The sequence below is a fragment of the Aythya marila genome, assembly GCF_965140915.1.
Source record: "Aythya marila genome assembly, chromosome: 5".
Taxonomy (NCBI): Eukaryota; Metazoa; Chordata; class Aves; order Anseriformes; family Anatidae; genus Aythya; species Aythya marila.
In genome coordinates, this window is record NC_139046.1 from 32,900,163 (window position 1) to 32,918,366 (window position 18,204).

Consider the following 18,204-nt stretch of genomic DNA (forward strand, 5'->3'; position numbering starts at 1 on the left):
GGGCGCGCGTGCGCGGGGCGGCCGAGGGGCGGGCGGCGGGGCCGGGCCGGGCCGATAAGAGGCGGCTCCGCAGCGGGGCCTTCTGACTAAACGCTGCGCGGCCGGGCCCGGCCCGGGGGTGGCGGCACCGGCACCGCTGTGGGTTTTTAGCTGTAGGACGTCTTGTGGGTGCGGAGCGCCGGTGAGGTCCCTGCGGAGATGGGTTCCCGGGCGTCTACGCTGCTGCGGGACGAGGAGATCGAGGAGATCAAGAAGGAGACGGGCTGTGAGTGCGGGCGGGCCGGGGGCTCCTCAGGGCGGGGAGGGAAGGAGCCGGCGCCGCGCTCCCAACCGGGCACCGGCGGCTGTGAGGCTGCGAGGCGCCTCCCGTAGGCCTGTGTGGAGCGGGGGGGTGACTCCTGACCGAAATCCCGGCTCGGGGGGTGCCCCTCGGTCGCAGCCGTCCCCGGGAGCTGTCACCGGCCGGCCCCGGGCTGCCGCAGGAGCCATTGCCGCGATTTGAGGCGGGCTCTGGGGCTGGAGTTTGTTTCTAGCAGCTACCGGAGCCTCCCAAAGCGTTGTAATTCTTTCAAAAAAAGTTGCCTTAAGGGTATTCAGAGCGAATACCCTCGTTGGCAATGGGAGCATAAAGGAGGTAGTGACACTTGTGTAAGTTGGGCATGTTTAACAAATCAAAGAGGAAATTCCTGTTTTAGTCAGAAACTGGGAGTATTATTCTAGTTGGACCAGAACATATTCACCCTTCTGCTGTATGGTACTTGAACAAGTTGTTCTTCATAAAGTACTTCAGAAGAGGTAGAACTCAGATTTGCTGCTGTCCATTCCAGTCAGATGGATTAAGCTGAGAATTCTGGCAAACAAATTCTATAAACACAGGGTACCTTTTAAACTAATCAGATAGGAAGGTCATGACATCATGGTATCACTTTGCTGCTTGTTTTTTCTTCTCTTTCTTCAGGTAACAATGTCTTTCAGGTCATGTGTTTGTCCTCATGCTTGCCCATCTCTTCATGCTACATAAATAATTTAATTTGTTTTCTTTTCAACAAAAGCGTCATGTATTTGTTTTAGGTGATAGCATTTTGTGGGTCAGGTAAACAAGTGAATACAGAAAAGGAATGCAAGAAAATTAAGACTATATTGGCCAGTGTAATGGACAGCTGAGTGAGTTAACATATTTTCCATCATGACTGTTTTTCCATTTGTCAAGGGAACATTCTACAGGAGGGTCACAATAAACAAGTTGGAATATAGAAGTCTGCTTATTCAGCAAGAACTGTTTTTTTCTTCTTAAACAAGAAAATTATAGGGTAAAGGTAGCCTGGCTATTAATCACACTTTAAAAAACAAACACCAAATCTGGAATGCTCTTTCAGAAGGCTGCACTTATTTCTTCCCTTGGTTTATTATTGATGCAGTTTGATCTCTAGAATTTTGCATATATGATGGCTAAAGAAATACTATTAAGATATCTGCATAGACTTGACATTCTAAGCAATAAAGCTACTCAGCTCTAAATGCTTTGATCATATCTTGGGATCATATCCCAAATTAGGGAGGGTTAAGATTGTGATCAGCACGCTTAAGCCTTGTGGCCTGAATTTTACTTCATTTCCCTGTGTTTTTACTATTCAGTTCTATCAGTTGTTAAATACAATTTTGTTAATCAAGTATTGCTGTTTTCTGACTCATGCTTATAAGTCATCATAGGGTGTCTCTTTGGCTTGATCAAATCTTTTTTCCTATATCTATAAACAGTCCAGGAATGTGATTCTCCTTTGCCTTCTGTACTTTTATAGGTAGATGGAAAATTCCACCAAGCTTTAGCACTTAAACACTTCACGTAAGTGCAAATATTTAAGTAAGGTACAAGATGGGAGAAAAACAGGACTGTAGGTTATCTGGAATGAAGTTCACAGCAGGAATGCTATAGTAGTTTTACTGAATAGAGTATCCTGTAACTTGTTAGAAACCTAATGCTGATGATACTTCACCTATTAAAGAGTTTGAGAAATGGTCTTTGTAGAAGTGACCTGATTTGGCAGTAATACATGTCCATCTTGAATTGATGCTCTGGTAAACGCTACTAAGGATTTTTTCTGTCTTGGTTTCTTTATTATGGAAAAATGTTTTTTCCAGTTTTTCTGGGGTAAGTACAACAGAGTGAATATTACATTTAACCTATTGGAATGAATTTTGCTATCCTCATGCTTCATTTTTATATAGCACAAAACTGAATAGCTGATGATAGTAATGGGTGATAAACTATTCTTTAGCTGAAGAGACTAAAAAAATCTGAAAGCTCTGAGAAGCATAGCGTGTTACAAGCCATACAGTGATGTCTAAAAATCTCTTGAATAAACTTACAAATTTGGAGTCAAATTCTATGCTACTTGATTTTATTGTGATTAAGAACACTTCTTAGCAGAATAAATTTAGAAATATCTACAAAGGCAATGCTTCCAAGAACTGAAGAATAACGTGTCCATGAAAGCCTCTACTTAGTGGCAGGTAATCTTCAGTAGGCTCTCAGTTATAAGAGTTAAGTCTGAAGTTGACAGTCTGAAATCTTACATGTGTTGTGGAACTTTTGTTTTGCATATAAGTATTCTGAAATTTGAGTTTGAAAAAAAACCTCAAGTACTCCTAATTATTTTTTCATTTCAGTATGACTATAAAAAACAAATGAAAGGACCAAGATGTTACTTGTCAGCACTCTTGAAAGCTTTTTTGGAAAGCCTTTGGAATGTGACAGTATTCAAACTCTAATTCATAGCCTTTGTTCCTATGCTTTGAAACTGTTCACATAATGTTTAATAATAAACTAATGCTCAATGACAGCATAGGAGAAAAAATATTTCAGTGGCCAAAGGTGATGGATTTTCTGATGGTTATTTACATATTTAGAAAATATGTAAGTAATAAATGTATCAGAAAGTACAAGCAGTCTCCCTGTTAAAGATGCTTTAAAAAACAAACCCTGAATCTGGAATGCTCTTCCAGAAGGTTTGACCCTTTTTCTCCTGTTATTTTATACTCTATGGTGTATTTAGGAAAAATATAAAGATATATCTTGTGCTACTGTTTTGGACAAAAGTTTCAGAGTATCTAATTAGAAAAAACTTGCTAATGATTTTGGCAGAAGTAAAATAGCATACAACTACTAACATAGGGGGCTTGACTTAAATGTTTAGAAGGGCCTTAATAACAGCAGAATAGATAAAATCCTGTTTCAAGTAGCTTTAAGCCTTAGCTTTTGATTTTAAGAAGCAGTCATAAATTGCAAATCTTGTTCTGGTTTTCTTTTGGTCAGCAGAGTGTGTCAGGAATCTTTATTTTGCATGAGAAAGCTTTGAAAAGTGTCCAGTGCTGCAACTTATGTGAAGGATGGGGGTTGAAAGGAAATTTTGAAAATACAGTGGTTGATCTGAATCATCTTCCTTTGTCATATTGCTATGATTTGCTGTTTGTCTAGTATGACGTTAACAAAAACACTGCTTCTCCTGTCAATAGCTGCAAATTCATCCCATTCTAACTATTACGGAGGTGTTCAAAAAATGGAGTTGCATACACTGGCTTGAAACTGGTAGATGAATGGAAATCTCATCACTCTTTCCAGGAGCTGTGGAAGTGCAAGGCTTCTTACCAGAGGTGTAACCCCAGGCTACTCTTGTTTCATAATCCATTGTTGTGTTTGCATGTAGTATCTAAAATAATAAATTAGAAACACAGAAATTAGAAGTCTTTAAAATAGTGGTGTCTGCTTTCTATGTGTGTGTTGCTTAACTTGAAATTGAGCAAGCTGTCTGATCTGATTGTAGAGAAGTTGCCTTATGTGGAACTGAGCAAATTGCCCAACCCAGTGCAAAGAATGTAGGTTGCTGAGTAGATATGGGAAAAAATGTTACTGGCAGGTCATCCTAAAGGAAGGAACAGTTGGAAGGAATGTTTGAACCTAAACAAATAGGCTAGAGAAAGAACAAACCTGATTGAAACAACAAAATTGCCTCAGTAGTTACAGGTCAGACAACTGCTGTGCAACCTGTTCCCAAATAAGTTTTATACATGGGCTGGTGAAGGCTTTTAAAACAATTGAATCCAAACATTACACGAAGTACTGGTTCAACATTGTGTGAAATCACACCTTTACTGAGTAAACATTACAGCTCAATGCAGTCTTACTCCATCTAGTTATTAACTTTTGAAGGGACTCTGAAGAGCCAGCATCTTCTGTTAGACAATCTCCTGATATTACAGGAACTGATGTTCTAGACAGATTCCCCCCTGTTCCCACCATGGACTAATCCAAAAATCTAGATGTCTGGTATATTTTAATCATGATAATATCGACACCACTATGCTAAATCTAACAAGTGGCTTTGGCATCTTTATTACAAACTGGAGATTTAGCCTGCAATAACTTTCTGCTTGTTTTGTCCAACTTCCTCCTGAACTTGTTTAAAAATAGACTTTTCAACTTTTAATTCATTGTCCCAGAAGCCTGCAAATTCATTTTGTGAAACCTAAAATGAAAAATTGTGTCTAGATTCAGGCAGTTCTCTAAAGGACAAATGGTGACCAGGAATAAAGTTTGACCATTTGCCAAATGCAGAGAAACAGTACATTCTCCATCTAAGGACAGAAAACAGACAACAGGAGTAGAGATGAACAAAAGAGAGAAGGAAAGATGCTACAGGAAAGGTTTTAGTGTTCTGAATGAAGTAGAAGAGATTGGTAGAGGTGTTACAACTATTTCTAGCCACAAAGGAATGTAAGAAAATACAGTAGAACTGTAATTCAAATATTCTGGTAACAGTAATTCAATGTAATGGGTTCTGTGCCTACAAGGAAACACTGACGTGCTAATCTGTTTCTTCTTTTTCGTCCTTCAGTCTCCCACAGTCAAATCACTCGCTTGTATAGTCGCTTCACTAGCCTCGACAAAGGAGAAAATGGCACTCTGAGGTAGGTACCATCACTAACTTGGCTCTCCTTGTGTTGACACATCTGTAATGGTGGCTTGCTGTTGCAGGATGCCTGCGTGTTTTCCTCGTATGGTGAATCAGTGAGGCTGTTATAACAGGTTCCTTCATACCTACCGTCTATGTGGAATTTCAAGTTTGTTCTTTTATGAGAGGTCAGGAGAAATCTGATGGTTGAACTGAGTAAGGGTGCTCTAAATATCATTTACCTTTACTGTAGAGCTGAAGGCTTGTAGTAGTTAATACCAGGAAGGCCAGAGTTGATTTCAGGGTTTCTCAACAAATGTTCAGAAATGTTGAACCATGGAACTTGCTCTTATCTAACACGGGCAACTGCCTTTGTTTCACATTCACCATATAATCACATCTGCCAGAACCAGAGCACAAGGAAGCTTGAGACAATATAGGACAGAGTGGAAAGCGGAAAGGGACCTTGTAACATAGCATATGGGGTCTGGCTGAGATGGAGTTAATTTTCTTCATAGCAATTCCATCCTGACCCAGTGAATACAGATTCAGGGATCACCCAGGGTTTTGTATGATATGATCTTGCGAAATGTGACTGTAGGATGCACTATAAACATACAAAGCTAGACCTACCTATAAACTTGGCTCGGCAGAATGCTAGAATCACTGTTGAAAAGGTGAAAGTGCAAAGTTGTAAGATATACTCTTTGGCAGTACCACTAGCTGCCTGCAGTTTCCTTCTGACTCATATGCAGTTCCTTCTGGTGCCACAAATTGTTGACTTCTCAGTTAACATTTAAGTAACTGGTTGTGCAGTTGTTATACTGTAAACAAAACTAAGTGATTATTTTTGGTTAAAAAAGCTTTCCATCCTTTTTTGGCTTGTTCAGATATTCTTCAGTCTGACTCCAGTGATTTGAACTGTGGTTGCACTGCGAATATGTGGACTGCCATAGCTGAAGGGATGAAAATGGAGTGTGGGTGTGGAAACAATTGGCTTGCGATGGCATGGGCAGGAACTTCTTAAGCCTGCTCTGCCACTGAAGCCAATGCATCATAAATTGTAGCATTGGCTATTGTGACATACAGACCAGCTGACTGTAGATAACAAGACTACAACTACTCTCAGAACTAAAGAGAACGCTGACAGCCTCTTCAGACTCTGTATGTGGGTTTAGCTTTTACTGATTATCAAAGATGATGGCTGCCAGACTAGTCTAGCACAATTTGAAACTGAATGTAGGCACATGCTCTTTCTCAGCTCCTCCCTCCAACTTTAAATTCACCTAATGCGGACAAAAACTGTATAAATTTCAAGTGTTGTACTCAATTTATGTAAGATGGATAATTAATCAAATATTTTATGAGTATCTATTGCACAATGGTTGGCTTCAGTGTTAGGTATCAGGAGGAGTTTAACTTTCATTGTTGATAATCATGTGATTCTAGGGAAAGGAAGTTCTTTTGGAAAATCCCAGCAAGCATGCAAACTGTAATCTATTAACTTGCAGTCTGGGCCTCTAAGCATAGCCAGCACCCAGCCATGGCTGACTTAGAGTGGCATTTGAATTTTGTGTCCTGTCCTAGTACCCACAATATGTGGAAACAGTCATCAAGTTTAAGTAATGGAAAAGTACTTCCTGAAAAAACAATGGTGGGGTGTGGGGGGTAAGAGGTTGAGAATTACAGATCGGAAGCTTAGAAATTATGGTTGGTTCGGAAATACTTATCAAAGAACTCGTTACTTTCACATAAGCAAGATGAAGTTATGTGCTTACTGCCATCAAACAATTTGGAAGCAGTATCTTCTGATTGTTCCCTGTAAGCAAGAATGATTTTCTGTAAGGCTCTTATACCTTTGACTTGTAAATCTGACATAGCTAAAATCACTTTTTCTGATCATGGTCAGGTGTTATGCAGTTTTCTGTGGCATGAAACATCCATAAATATGGGCCATGCTTCTGAAGAAGGGGAAGAGCTGTGTTGTCCTTACCTGTGTATCAAAAATGGGCAAAGTAAAGAGCATTGTGAGCAGGTTTGGTAAATGATTATTGCTCATGGTAGTTAGAGAAGGTAGGTAGCTCATTCTGGGACTATAATCCACAGCGGAGATCTTTCCTAGCTAGATGTTTCCATCCATTGTATTGATGTGCAGTTCTAAGTTGGTGTCTTTTCAAAGATATATGAGATATAAAGGAAGAGTATTGATGGAGACAGCTTCATGTGCCTTTTGGCTCTTTCCCCTCTTTATCCTCCAATTACAACTTCAGTTACTGATCAAGTGCTATCAGTTCTTTAAAAGTGTAGAGAAAATTATATTTTTCTTTCACTTTTCCTAAACAAAATAGCTAAACTCTGGCTTGTACTGTATGAATGAAAGCAGGTTGTAAAAGCAAGGACAAAACTTCTTTTGATTTCAACAGTGTGGCAGGCAGAGTTGCCAAAACAAAGGGCTGATGCCTTGGAATATCTGTAGCTACATACAGTTGTGAAATCTGATCCATATCAGTGCTGCCTACATCCTGACTGTAGGCTGGGAGGAAACCAGCGTGCGCACCTCTCCTTTTCATGTTGATCTCAAAGATGAGGGTACTGGAGTATGTGAACAGGATAAGCATATGCTTGATTCAGTGAGTCTTAGGGTTGTTTTGAGAGCTGGTACTGAAGTGTGCACCACACATCATGCACCTGCTCCAAAACTACACCCTACGTATGAGTCAGTATAAGTATCTCTAGGCAGTCCTGTAGTGAACTATAAAACAAGACACTTGTCTTAACTGCTACTCTTGCATGTAACTATTGCATGGAGCCTCCCACTTAGAATACTTTTTTCTGCACTGAGGAAATGACATGTTAAGCACTTCAGAGTTGTTTTTTTTTTTTTTTTTTTTTTTTTTTTTTTTTTTTTTTTTTTTTTTTTTTTTTTTTTTACTGAACAGCAATTAGTTTACCCTGGTGAGTATAGAAGAGGAAGGGAAGCAAATGCTCTGAAAGCTGATACTAGGAGAATAGACACAGTGCTGTTTATGTATGTCTTGCACTTATAAAAACTGTTCACAAGGCAGTGTATCCTAGAGAACTTCAGAAAGCCTTTGGTCCTGAGAGCAGGGTAATGAGCTATCAAAGCCATCTGCTGATCTTTGTCAGTAAATGGAATCAGTTCAGTCTGGGGAAGTGTTAGGTTTGTTCTTAATAGTTCAAACTGATACTGCATGTATTCACGCTAGAATGTGCAGGTTAGCTACCTGAACATGAAATTCTTTACCTTTGCTTAAGAAAATGCAAAGGATTTTCAGCTTTGTCTAAAACACACAAAACAAGCATCATATGGTTTGGGTTGCTGAATGATAGGATACTATACTAATTCACATTCCTGACCTTGCCTGTGCTTTCCTTTATTTATGCAAGTTTTTTTTCCTGTTGCTTTTCTTTCAATTATCACTTTTACTTTTGGTATACTTTGGAATAATTGCTTTATAAACATCAGTCACGGTTAAACTTTTAAACTCCTATAGACCATGTGTGAGGATGAAGTTAGATGAGGTGGCTGACACAACTATGAGAGGAGAATGACCACTCTTTATTACTTCTCCAGGCTCCTAACACATCTTTTCAGCTGTGGTGCTGTTAGTAAATTGAAGCAATTCAAAAATTAGTCTAATTCAACAGGAAAATGACCAGGAGAATGGAGAGGTCTCTTTTGGGTTAGTGAGGTGCCTGGACCTCCAGAAAGTCTGATGAATGATAAAGCTAATGTTAGCAAGGGAAGGGAGTAGTGAAATAATAGTATACTGTTAAATCTGACCATCTTGCCACCCTACTCTTTGAATTATTTCCCTCTTTTGAATTATTTTTTACTGCTTATACCCTGTGGACACTTTTCCTTTCTTCCACAACTTTCGTTATGCGTATGGCTTGTTTTCTTTTACTTGCCCTGGGCTCAAGATAGCCCCACGCTCATCCCCATTAGGTAATGGTGCTTGTGACTTAGTATTTAGAAGTAAAAGGGCAGCCAGAAATAAAGAGGGTCCAGTAGGTCCCTTGCAGCCTTTAGGATAAGACAGCCACCTCTAGCATAGGGATCTGCGATATGCCTTGAAGGGTATACTCGTGCTTAGAAATACGTATCTTAAAATCCACAGATTCCTTGCTGCAAAGTATAAGTGTGAATGCTGTGGCGCATATAAAAACCATTTGGTCTGCATAATGATAACATGCAGTTAAAGGCTACTTTGTGTTATGTTTAAGTAAGGATTTAGTAATCTGGGCCCTAGAAATACCACGTTAGAAGAGCCTTGTTGCTATGGCACATAAACAGAAGTACAGGGCATCAGATTTCCTATGAGCTCCAGCCTCAGCCAGGTGAAGTTTTGTCCCAAATGCCTGCAGGAAGCCTGAGTTTATAAATGCATCATGCATTCATTTACTTTTATGGCTATTTGAGCTATTTCAATTATAACACTCACTCAGTAATGTGCTCTTAACAAGCAAAAATGGTCTACTGCAATCCTGATAATGACAGGACAAATAGATTTGAAACCTGGAGAGTTATTTGTGGTTAATTGTTAATCTGCTATAAAGCAGAACTGGAGACTGAAATGCTGAGTGTAAATTAAGGCTTAATACTCAGAAATAGTGATATGCAAGTAGAAGTATGCTTTGAAGTGTTAGGATTTTGTGCTGAATGTAATCTGAGAGCAGTTGCTGCTTTTAGCTTGTAAATATTAGCATTGAAGTCATGCACTAACAATAATATTTTAGCAACATAGGTTTTCCACATCAGTGCATCTCCTGCTGAAGTCACTAATGCATACTGTGCCCTTCAGCTGTAGCTGAAAATGCAGCAGTCCTGAAGGGTATTGTAACAAGTTAATCATGTTATGCAGATGGTAATTTTGCCTATTAAAAATAATTCAGACCTGATCAGAGTAGATGTTCTCTGGACTAGATTAAAAAATACGATCAGGTCACTTCAGTAGAAAGTCAAACAGTTTTAACTCTGTTGTATCAGATGTACTACAATTGAGATTAACAGTGCTGTGGTGTAACTAGGTGCAAGCAGTGCTTCAGAATCCATTTACGGTTAGAACATCTTGCTCTGTCTTAGGCTAAACTAGTAATAAGAGAGGCCAGCAGGTTCCTTTTTCCTGCTTTCTTTAAGATCACAGTATTATAACATGGTAGTGTACTTAAGTAAACAAGAACAAGCAGATTTTTTTTTCTCTTCCAGATTCTTCAGTGCAAGCTTGTTGTTGATTCATTTAGTGAGCGTAATTCTTAAAGTAGCAAGCTCTCCATGACCACATTTGAGACTAAAACTTCAGAAACAGCAGGATTGCATTTCTATTGAAGAGAATAGCCAGTATTTCTTGAGATCATGCAGGAAGTGCCAAGTTTTGCATCCAGACAAAACAGGTTGTGGGAGGCTGGGTTGTTTTTTCTTGTGTGTTTTTTTTTTTTTTTTTCCACAGCCTTACCATGTTGCTGTTACCTTTGTACTCTAAAGCCTAGATGATTATGAAGTATGCCTTGTGCTAGCTGATAAATTGCTATGATGTATAGTGCAAAAAACAAACCCTGTTTCCTGAAATACTCACTAAGACATGAGCCTACCTTGGAAACACCAAGATTATCTCACTTTCCTGTTAGTGAGATTCTGTTAGGTTGAAAGAAGAAGAATTAGAGCAACTCTAATAATAAAATGAACCCTGTGCTCATGTCTAAAATGTGTTTACATCAGTACAGCTTCTGTCTTCCAGATCAGAAGAAGCTGTAACAATGCAAGCATTGCTATGCTTATACTAGCTGTGTACATCTAATCATAAGTAGAGAAGAGAGTGACTGGTGAGAGAGAGCAGTGAGTCTTTGCAATGACCTGGTGACGTTGCATCTAGTATACAGGCCCCTGTCAAAGACTAAATTTAAATTTTTAAAATAGGAGTGTTTCTTGGAGGAAGTTAAAATCTGACATTTGGCATTCATAATGTAGGAAGTTCTTACATGAAATTAAAACAAGTGGATTGCTGGCAAGTATACTTGGAGAAGCATAGCATGGTATTATCCTAGAATCTGGAATGGGCTAGTCTGGGAAAATCATTCTAACTCAGAGGATGTGGCTCCTAAATATGTATGAAAGAGCTTGCTTTCATTTTGAAGCCATTTCAGAAGCTTTCCTTTCCTTAAATTGAAAACTAGCATCACTTCAGGAAGATTTGTAGCACAAAGAATTTAGATGCTAAAGTTATTTGTTTTTAAGCATTTTTTTCCTTTGACTTGAAGACTTTATTATATAGATTTGTTGTGTTCTTGCTTTACTTAGTCGTGAAGACTTCCAGCGGATTCCAGAGCTTGCTATCAATCCATTGGGAGACCGAATTATCAATGCCTTCTTTCCAGAAGGGTGAGTTCTGACTGGATTTGTGAACAGTCTCAAAACTTGTACTTTGTCAGAAGGTCTATTAGAAGTGAAATGCTGACAACTAAAACACAGAATTTGAATTTAGTAATAATAGAATACCTCAAATTTGTCTTGAGTTGTGTGTTGGCACATTGTTTCCTGTGTTTTCATTCTTCAGTAATGGACTTCCCTACCTCATGAGTTTTGCAGCTTTATTCATTGACAAGATCTGGCCGTGTGTCACTGTTTTCCACTCTTCTTGCTATGCCTGTAAACACTTCTAAAGAAAGTCAAGGGCGTGCATGGACTTTGGTTCCTACAGCAAACTTGTAGCAATGCTCTTTTATATGAAGCTGCATTGCAATTAATTCCATTCTTTACCTTTTGCCTTCTAAGTGTACCTTTGTCAACAAATCAACTTCTTTTTAGTTTGGATCACATTTAAGATGTAGCTTACAATGCTTCTAACATAATTCCAAAGAGACAATCATATTTCCAGTACTGTCTCCCTTCACTGTACGTCTCTAGATAGTTCTATGGAATCTGCTTCTGTTCTTGAACACCTCATTACTGATTTGACGAGGAATGTTTTCTCATCTACTCCTAATGTGAGTTAATACCACACAGGTACCTAAATGGAAAGTAGGAGACCTGGGAAGTATGCACATAGCTGCTTTCCATGCTTTTTTGTAGAGAAAAGTGAGCAACTTGTCAGGGAGCAGCAAGAGGTGGCTGCCCCATGGGCAGGAGCCCTAGATGACAGCTGGTAGGGGCAACACAGTCATCAACAGAGGGCACAGCACATGAAAATGAAAAGCAGAGCAGCAGCAGGTCTAGGGACAGTTGTCACATCAGTCAGTAGTGCGCTGGTTGCCAGAACACTTTGACAGTGGTGAAGCAAGTCTTGGGTCAGTCCAGGAAATCACTCCATAGGCCAGGTTCCAGATCAGCAAGACAGGTTGCTGGTCTCAGGCATAGTTGCAGGATAGCTCAGGCAGGGGCAGAAAGTGTGAAGGCTTGAGCTTAAATACAACTTGCAGTCAAGGAAACATGTAGCTCCCAAAAAGATGTCTTGCTGCTTTTTTCCCCATGCATCATTCTTCACAGCAATACGATCCCAGGTTACAACTGCATTCTGTCAGAGCTGGTTTTGAGCACAGGCTGCCAAACCCTGGGGAGGTGGAAGTTAGTTTGCATTGTGTGGGCACTTTAAACATTCATACTGTTCTTTACTGAAATTAAAAAAGTATAAGCTGTGGTGAAGCTGACCTGCTAAAATGCTTGTGCAGAGAGGACCAAGTCAACTTCCGTGGATTCATGAGGACACTAGCCCACTTCCGACCCATAGAAGATAATGAAAAGAGTAAAGACCAGAATGGACCAGAACCACTGAACAGCCGAAGTAACAAGCTCCACTGTAAGTAATGTGAGCCTTCTTATAAAAGCAATTCATTCTTTCCTTTTTCTAGGAAAAGAGTAAAGGGTTTGGGATCTTTTGCGTGGTCTCTTCTTGTGGAAAGATATTAAAAAAAAAAAAAAATAATAATAATAATCTTGTTTTTAAATCCACTTGCAAGGTTCCGTGTTCAGAATATCAGTCAACCTATACTTGAATTGGAATCTGATGAAATTGGTTAAATTTTGAGTTCTAGATGTCTTTTCCAAATGTCTCATAACAAAATGTTTTGAAAAAAAATGCAGAGTTATTCTGTATTGAGCCACATCCCATACATGAATGATCTTTTCTGTTTTTCTCCAGTCTTCTGTATAATACAGCGCTCACTGAACAACCTTGGCAACAGTCCTCAGAGCACTTAAAATTTGTCATAAATCTCAGCCAGAACATAGTCAAAGGTAATGAACAAAAATGTAAAAATGGTTGGCTCTGAAGTTAAAGGACTGAATATATCTTTGTGGCAATTATACCTCTGTGGCTCATGGCTTTGAAGAAATAACTCTAAGTACAGTGCTTCTGAAACTTCTCATACTGAGTACTTAAATAATATTTTTCTCTTCTTGGCAATAATGTTATTTCCTGTATGTGGGAATAACTTCTTGTGGAACTGAACATCAATTGTACAGTGAGTTAAAAATTTGTTAATTCTCTTTTATAGTAGTTAGTTATTTGTAAATTTCCTTTTCCTGGACAAAAGGAAGGAAAACAGTGGCACTTGAATTCAACTGTTCCTCTTTTTTTCCTGTAGTTGCTTTTCGGTTATATGACCTGGATAAAGATGACAAGATTTCCAGGGATGAGCTTCTTCAGGTAATAACATGGGGCTGCTTTGGATGATCCCATCATGACCTTCCTTCTTTATCAGCTCTTCATTCTGAAGAGTATAAAAGGTGTTTCAATAGCCTTAAATTCTTGTAGGAATTTGGCTCTTTGTTATCTCTGGTTTAAGGTTTTAGATATGGTATGAGACCATAACCTCGTTTGGTAGTCCAGATTGTTTTGTTAGACTGGGGTGCAAGTTTCACATCTTAAAGTGTTAAGCTAAACAAGGTCTAATTGTAAAGGATTCCTGAAAGGTCTTACTGGGAAAAAATGGTTAAATATCCAACAAATACACCAAGCCTCCTAAGAGCTACCTTCAGCGACTTCTGAAGGTGCTCCTAACAAGACTTCATAGGGACATTGAGGTGAATGAGGTCATTTTTCTAGTCCTCTGTGTATTCTCTAAGTAGAATAAAACTTCTTGAAACTGCAGCAGAGGTAATCAAAGTTCATCAGTGGCTGCATGTTTAAACTAGGCTTGAGCTAGGAGTAATTACATACTACTAATCTTGAAGTAGACACGGCAATTTGTGGTTCCTGATGTAGGGCAAGGATTTGCTTTTAACTGCAACTGCCCACTCCAATCTGCACAGAAAATGCTTTACTAAATGTAGAAAGTAATGGCTGTTAATCACCTGACTGTATACTTATAAAATTCCTGTAGGAAGTATTTCAAACAGCAGATAGTTAAATCTAGAGTGGGTATGTTTTATATGGAAAAATAGACAAAAGCATTGGAATAAAGCATTAATTCCTAGTTCCATAAACTTTCTAATACTCCTGCGTCTTTGTGCTGCCTAGTGAAAAAGGTGGCTACAGAAGGAAGATGTTCACTGGAAACATTGATGTATCAGGAGAAAAATCTGTCGAGAAATGATTTCTGTGCTAATCTTCCTCTGTTCTTGCAAGAAGTTATCTGGACAGTATGCATGAGAAAAACAGCATTAATTTTTGTTCCAATATCATCAGCATCTTTTTTTTTTAAATCTTCTGGGGCCTTCTGTACATTACAGGTGTTACGGATGATGGTTGGTGTAAACATTTCAGACGAACAGCTTGGCAGCATTGCTGACAGAACAATCCAGGAAGCTGATCAAGATGGTGATAGTGCCATCTCCTTTGCGGAGTTTGTAAAGGTTGGTAAATTACATTTTTAACAAGGGTAAATGAAACTGCTCAGTAATGGGCAAGTCATTCAGGCTTAAATGCAGACAGAACTAAGAAGCTTTTTGAGTATTCTTTCTGCCTACATTTGGCTTATTAGAACAGGTCATATATTGTCAAGGTGTTAATAATTAGACCATATATTTCTCCATACTTTAGTGTAAGCTACAGCACTGAATAAATATACTGGAGAATTTTCACACCATGCTAAGAAGACTTCGGATGCTAGGTTCTAAAAGGTATTTTCTACTAGAGTAGGGTGTTCAATGAAGGGTGACAGGGAGCTTTAGAGTTACAGGCAGGTAATTGTCATGTACTTCCAAAGCCTGCTGCTGATGAGGTGATGAAATAAGACTTTCAATGCAGCAGTCAATCTAACTTCTCTTTTGCAAGCACTTCTTTCTACTCAAGTAGCCTGAGAAGCAGCAACTGAGTAATTCTGCTGCTGTAACTTCTGCTGATCCATTTTCACTTATAGATTTTTAACCATTAGTGTGTGTCACTAATGTGAATTAGAGCCACTAAGTTTCTGGCTCTAGTCCTGTGAATTGCATCTTCTGATAGTTGTCAGAAATATGTAGTAGTAAGGAACCATTATAGAGTCAGTGGAGAAAGCTGTCCTATAGAGGAGCAATTTCAGCTGTCTGTTGGGATGACATTGACAAGAACCATACTCACCTCGGAAGTGGACAGATGAGATGTGGTAACAAAGAAGTTATGTGTGAAATTCTTATTAGGCATAAGGAAAACTTTTTTTTGCTGGGGGATGGTCACAGGTGTTGAAAAGAGAGCCTCCTTCCTTGGAGAGATTTAAAACTCAACTGGACAAGGCCTTGAGCAGTGATCTAGCTGGCCCTGCTTTAAGCAGTGGTTGAAGGAGTTGAACTAAAAGACCTCTAGAGGTCTTTTCAAACTTGAATTACTCTGAGCTTAGAACACTGAAGTCTTCCCAAAATTGTCTGAAGCAGACGATGTCATCTTATTTCAGTGTTGATGGCAATTCATTGCATGAAGTTGCCACCCCAATTTTAAAACGATCTATGTTAGTGATGCTGTGATGTTTATTTTAGCTCTTCATTGACTGCTTGTGCCCTTTTTCTCTAGTCCGTTCTTCCTTCTCCTCCTCACCATGCATTCTCACACTATCTAAATGGAATAGTCCAACCCTTTCTGGGCTATTGGCAAAGTGTATCAGTTGCATATTGGTTGACAGCTTTCTTTGTGCTTTAATGGCTAAAGTTTCTTTCATCAGGAGGACCTCAGTCCTCAGAGCAAAAAATAGCACTCTAGGAGAAAATGTCATGCCAAATTGAAGATACCCCATGTTTCTGCGAATTTCCTTTATACTGGAGTAAGAAACCTGTAGGAAAGAAATATTATGGAAATTAACTGAAATAGCTGTTTATGGATTTCATTGCAGGTTTTGGAGAAGGTGGATGTAGAGCAGAAAATGAGTATTCGTTTTCTTCACTGATGGATGGAGAACCTTTTCCTCTCTACCCTTCCTATATAATGACTAGAACTTCATTTTTTCCTTACCACCTTTCCCCAGAGCATTGCTACTGGTGCATATAAAGTACATCATCTCGAACCCTTCACAGATTTGTTCTACCAATGTGAACAATCCGTGTGCATCAGAAACAAAGGGAAATAGCTGCTGTGGAACTTGGAAAGGAAGGAAAAAAAAAATTTCCTTCCATTTTTAATTGCTTTCTCCTGTGTCTCCTGCATTACCATGAGTAAAAATGTTTCTCCTTCCTATGTACTGCTGTTTAATTTACAAACTGATTCTTCTGAGCCCTGAATCTGAGAATTTTAAAAGGGGAAAATACCACATAAATGCCTTTTGAAACACTTCTTGGAGACAAGTGTCTACTCAGATACTAGGTGTAGTGATAATTATTCACCGTTGCTTCCAGTAGCAATACCACATTAAAGCCACCTTTATTTTTTCTTCCCCAGTTGGCTCTTTACATGCAGATTTGTTTCTTCCCTGCTTCCAAATCTGCCTTTTGCATGAGGACTTGAGTTCCTCCTATGGCTTCATTGTAAAACTAGCACTAATTGCATGATGACAGTCCAGAGGTATGGTGAAGATTTTCTTTTTATTTGTGGGATGAATTCACAGGGACAACAGGAGAATCTGGTGAAGAGACAGGCAATGGTGTCCTTAAAGGAAATAGGAACTCTGCACTAAGTCACTTAAACTGTTCCTGTAGCAAATGCACAAGCTTGTTTCTTTCTTATGATTAGCTTCCAGGCTTGACAACTGGTGGACCACAAAGTACCTTTTCCAGGTTGCTTTACTCTAGGTTGCCACTTCCTATCAGGGTGGTTTTTGCCTCTGAAGGTATAAACTTGTTTACCAGCTTACATAATGCAAGAAAACTAGCCATGCCAAAATCTGGATTTGTAGTTCTGTCACTGCCCTCTGATAACAGTGTAATGAAACATGACTGACTTTTTTTTTTTAATTGTAGTGACCTGGGCATTAATTATTTGCACTTTCCAGTATGGAAGTCCTGGTCTGTTAGATTTGTGTTGGTGGTGGTAGCCATATTTATGAAAGCTCAGGCATAAGAATATCATTTGGGAAGTGCATATTATCCCAAATTTGAGTAATAGGGATAATTCAGAATATATTAATCTAATTTCTATTAAAAGAACATATTATCTCATTTCTGTTCAAGTCTCTCTGCAAGTATAAGATTAAATGAAAGGATGATTGACACAGTTAATATAACAATCCTGATCAAATAATAAAAGTATTGAAAATTCAACACCAACGTAATCTTCTGTGTTTGGATTGGCAACTCATCTCGTTCAGCTGAACATCTCTGGTCTGGGAGGACCTTCCAGTAAAACAAACAAACAAAAAAACAACAACAAAACAAGAGCCTCTTTACTGAAGAATCGGTGTTATAACTGCTTCTTTGTCATGTGTTAACACTTCTATAAATACTTACCAGTCTCAAACTACTCTCAAATGTGTATTTCCTTTGTTCTTGGTTCCTTGAATCATTACTTGTGTTCAATAATAACATGCAAGTCTCTGAAGGATTTTTGATTTGTTTTAAATTAAGGACTTGCGAAGTGAAATGTTGCACTTTGTTTTGCAGAGTGCAGAATAACAAGTCCAGAAAGAAATGTAAATTAAAAACCTCTGCGTGTGAAATGGTTTTGACTGTCATGTAAAATAGGAATGTAACAATGTTAACAGAAAAGTTTTAATTTTTTTTTTGTAGGCATTGTGATCTGCTTTAAAGTAAGTGTTGCACTCTTATTTTCTGGCTATATAGCTGTAACCTACAGTTGTGCCTTATTGTCCCAGTGAGACTGGATATTGTATTTATCAATCCATAAATAAAACCTTCCACTGTATAAATAAATGAAAATAAAATCCCTGTATGGTAACT

At 38.8% G+C, this 18,204-nt stretch overlaps 1 protein-coding gene across 2 annotated transcripts; it reads left to right on the forward strand.

Annotated features, from left to right (window-relative positions):
• The first annotated feature begins 81 nt into the window (after positions 1-81).
• Positions 82-18,192, forward strand: CHP1 (calcineurin like EF-hand protein 1). Of its 2 annotated transcripts, XM_082761565.1 has the most exons (8): positions 119-265; positions 3,514-3,651; positions 4,893-4,965; positions 11,269-11,349; positions 12,636-12,763; positions 13,551-13,612; positions 14,638-14,760; positions 16,209-18,192. In XM_082761565.1, the coding sequence occupies exons 2-8, from the start codon at positions 3,591-3,593 to the stop codon at positions 16,260-16,262; spliced, it is 582 nt and encodes a 193-aa protein (XP_082617691.1). In that variant the 5' UTR covers positions 119-265; positions 3,514-3,590; the 3' UTR covers positions 16,263-18,192. The 2 variants fall into 2 exon arrangements, with proteins under 2 accessions (XP_082617690.1, XP_082617691.1); XM_082761564.1 differs by lacking the exon at positions 3,514-3,651 and having other exon boundaries at positions 82-265.
• Positions 18,193-18,204: the final 12 nt, after the last annotated feature.

What these genes read in the sequence shown, in the direction of transcription:
- CHP1 (XM_082761564.1), top strand. Translation starts at nt 199, where the DNA reads ATGGGTTCCCGGGCGTCTACGCTGCTGCGGGACGAGGAGATCGAGGAG. An exon ending in GGAGAAAATGGCACTCTGAG is followed by an intron (nt 4,966 to 11,268) that starts GTAGGTACCATC and finishes TGCTTTACTTAG; the next exon opens with TCGTGAAGACTTCCAGCGGA. An exon ending in AATGCCTTCTTTCCAGAAGG is followed by an intron (nt 11,350 to 12,635) that starts GTGAGTTCTGAC and finishes ATGCTTGTGCAG; the next exon opens with AGAGGACCAAGTCAACTTCC.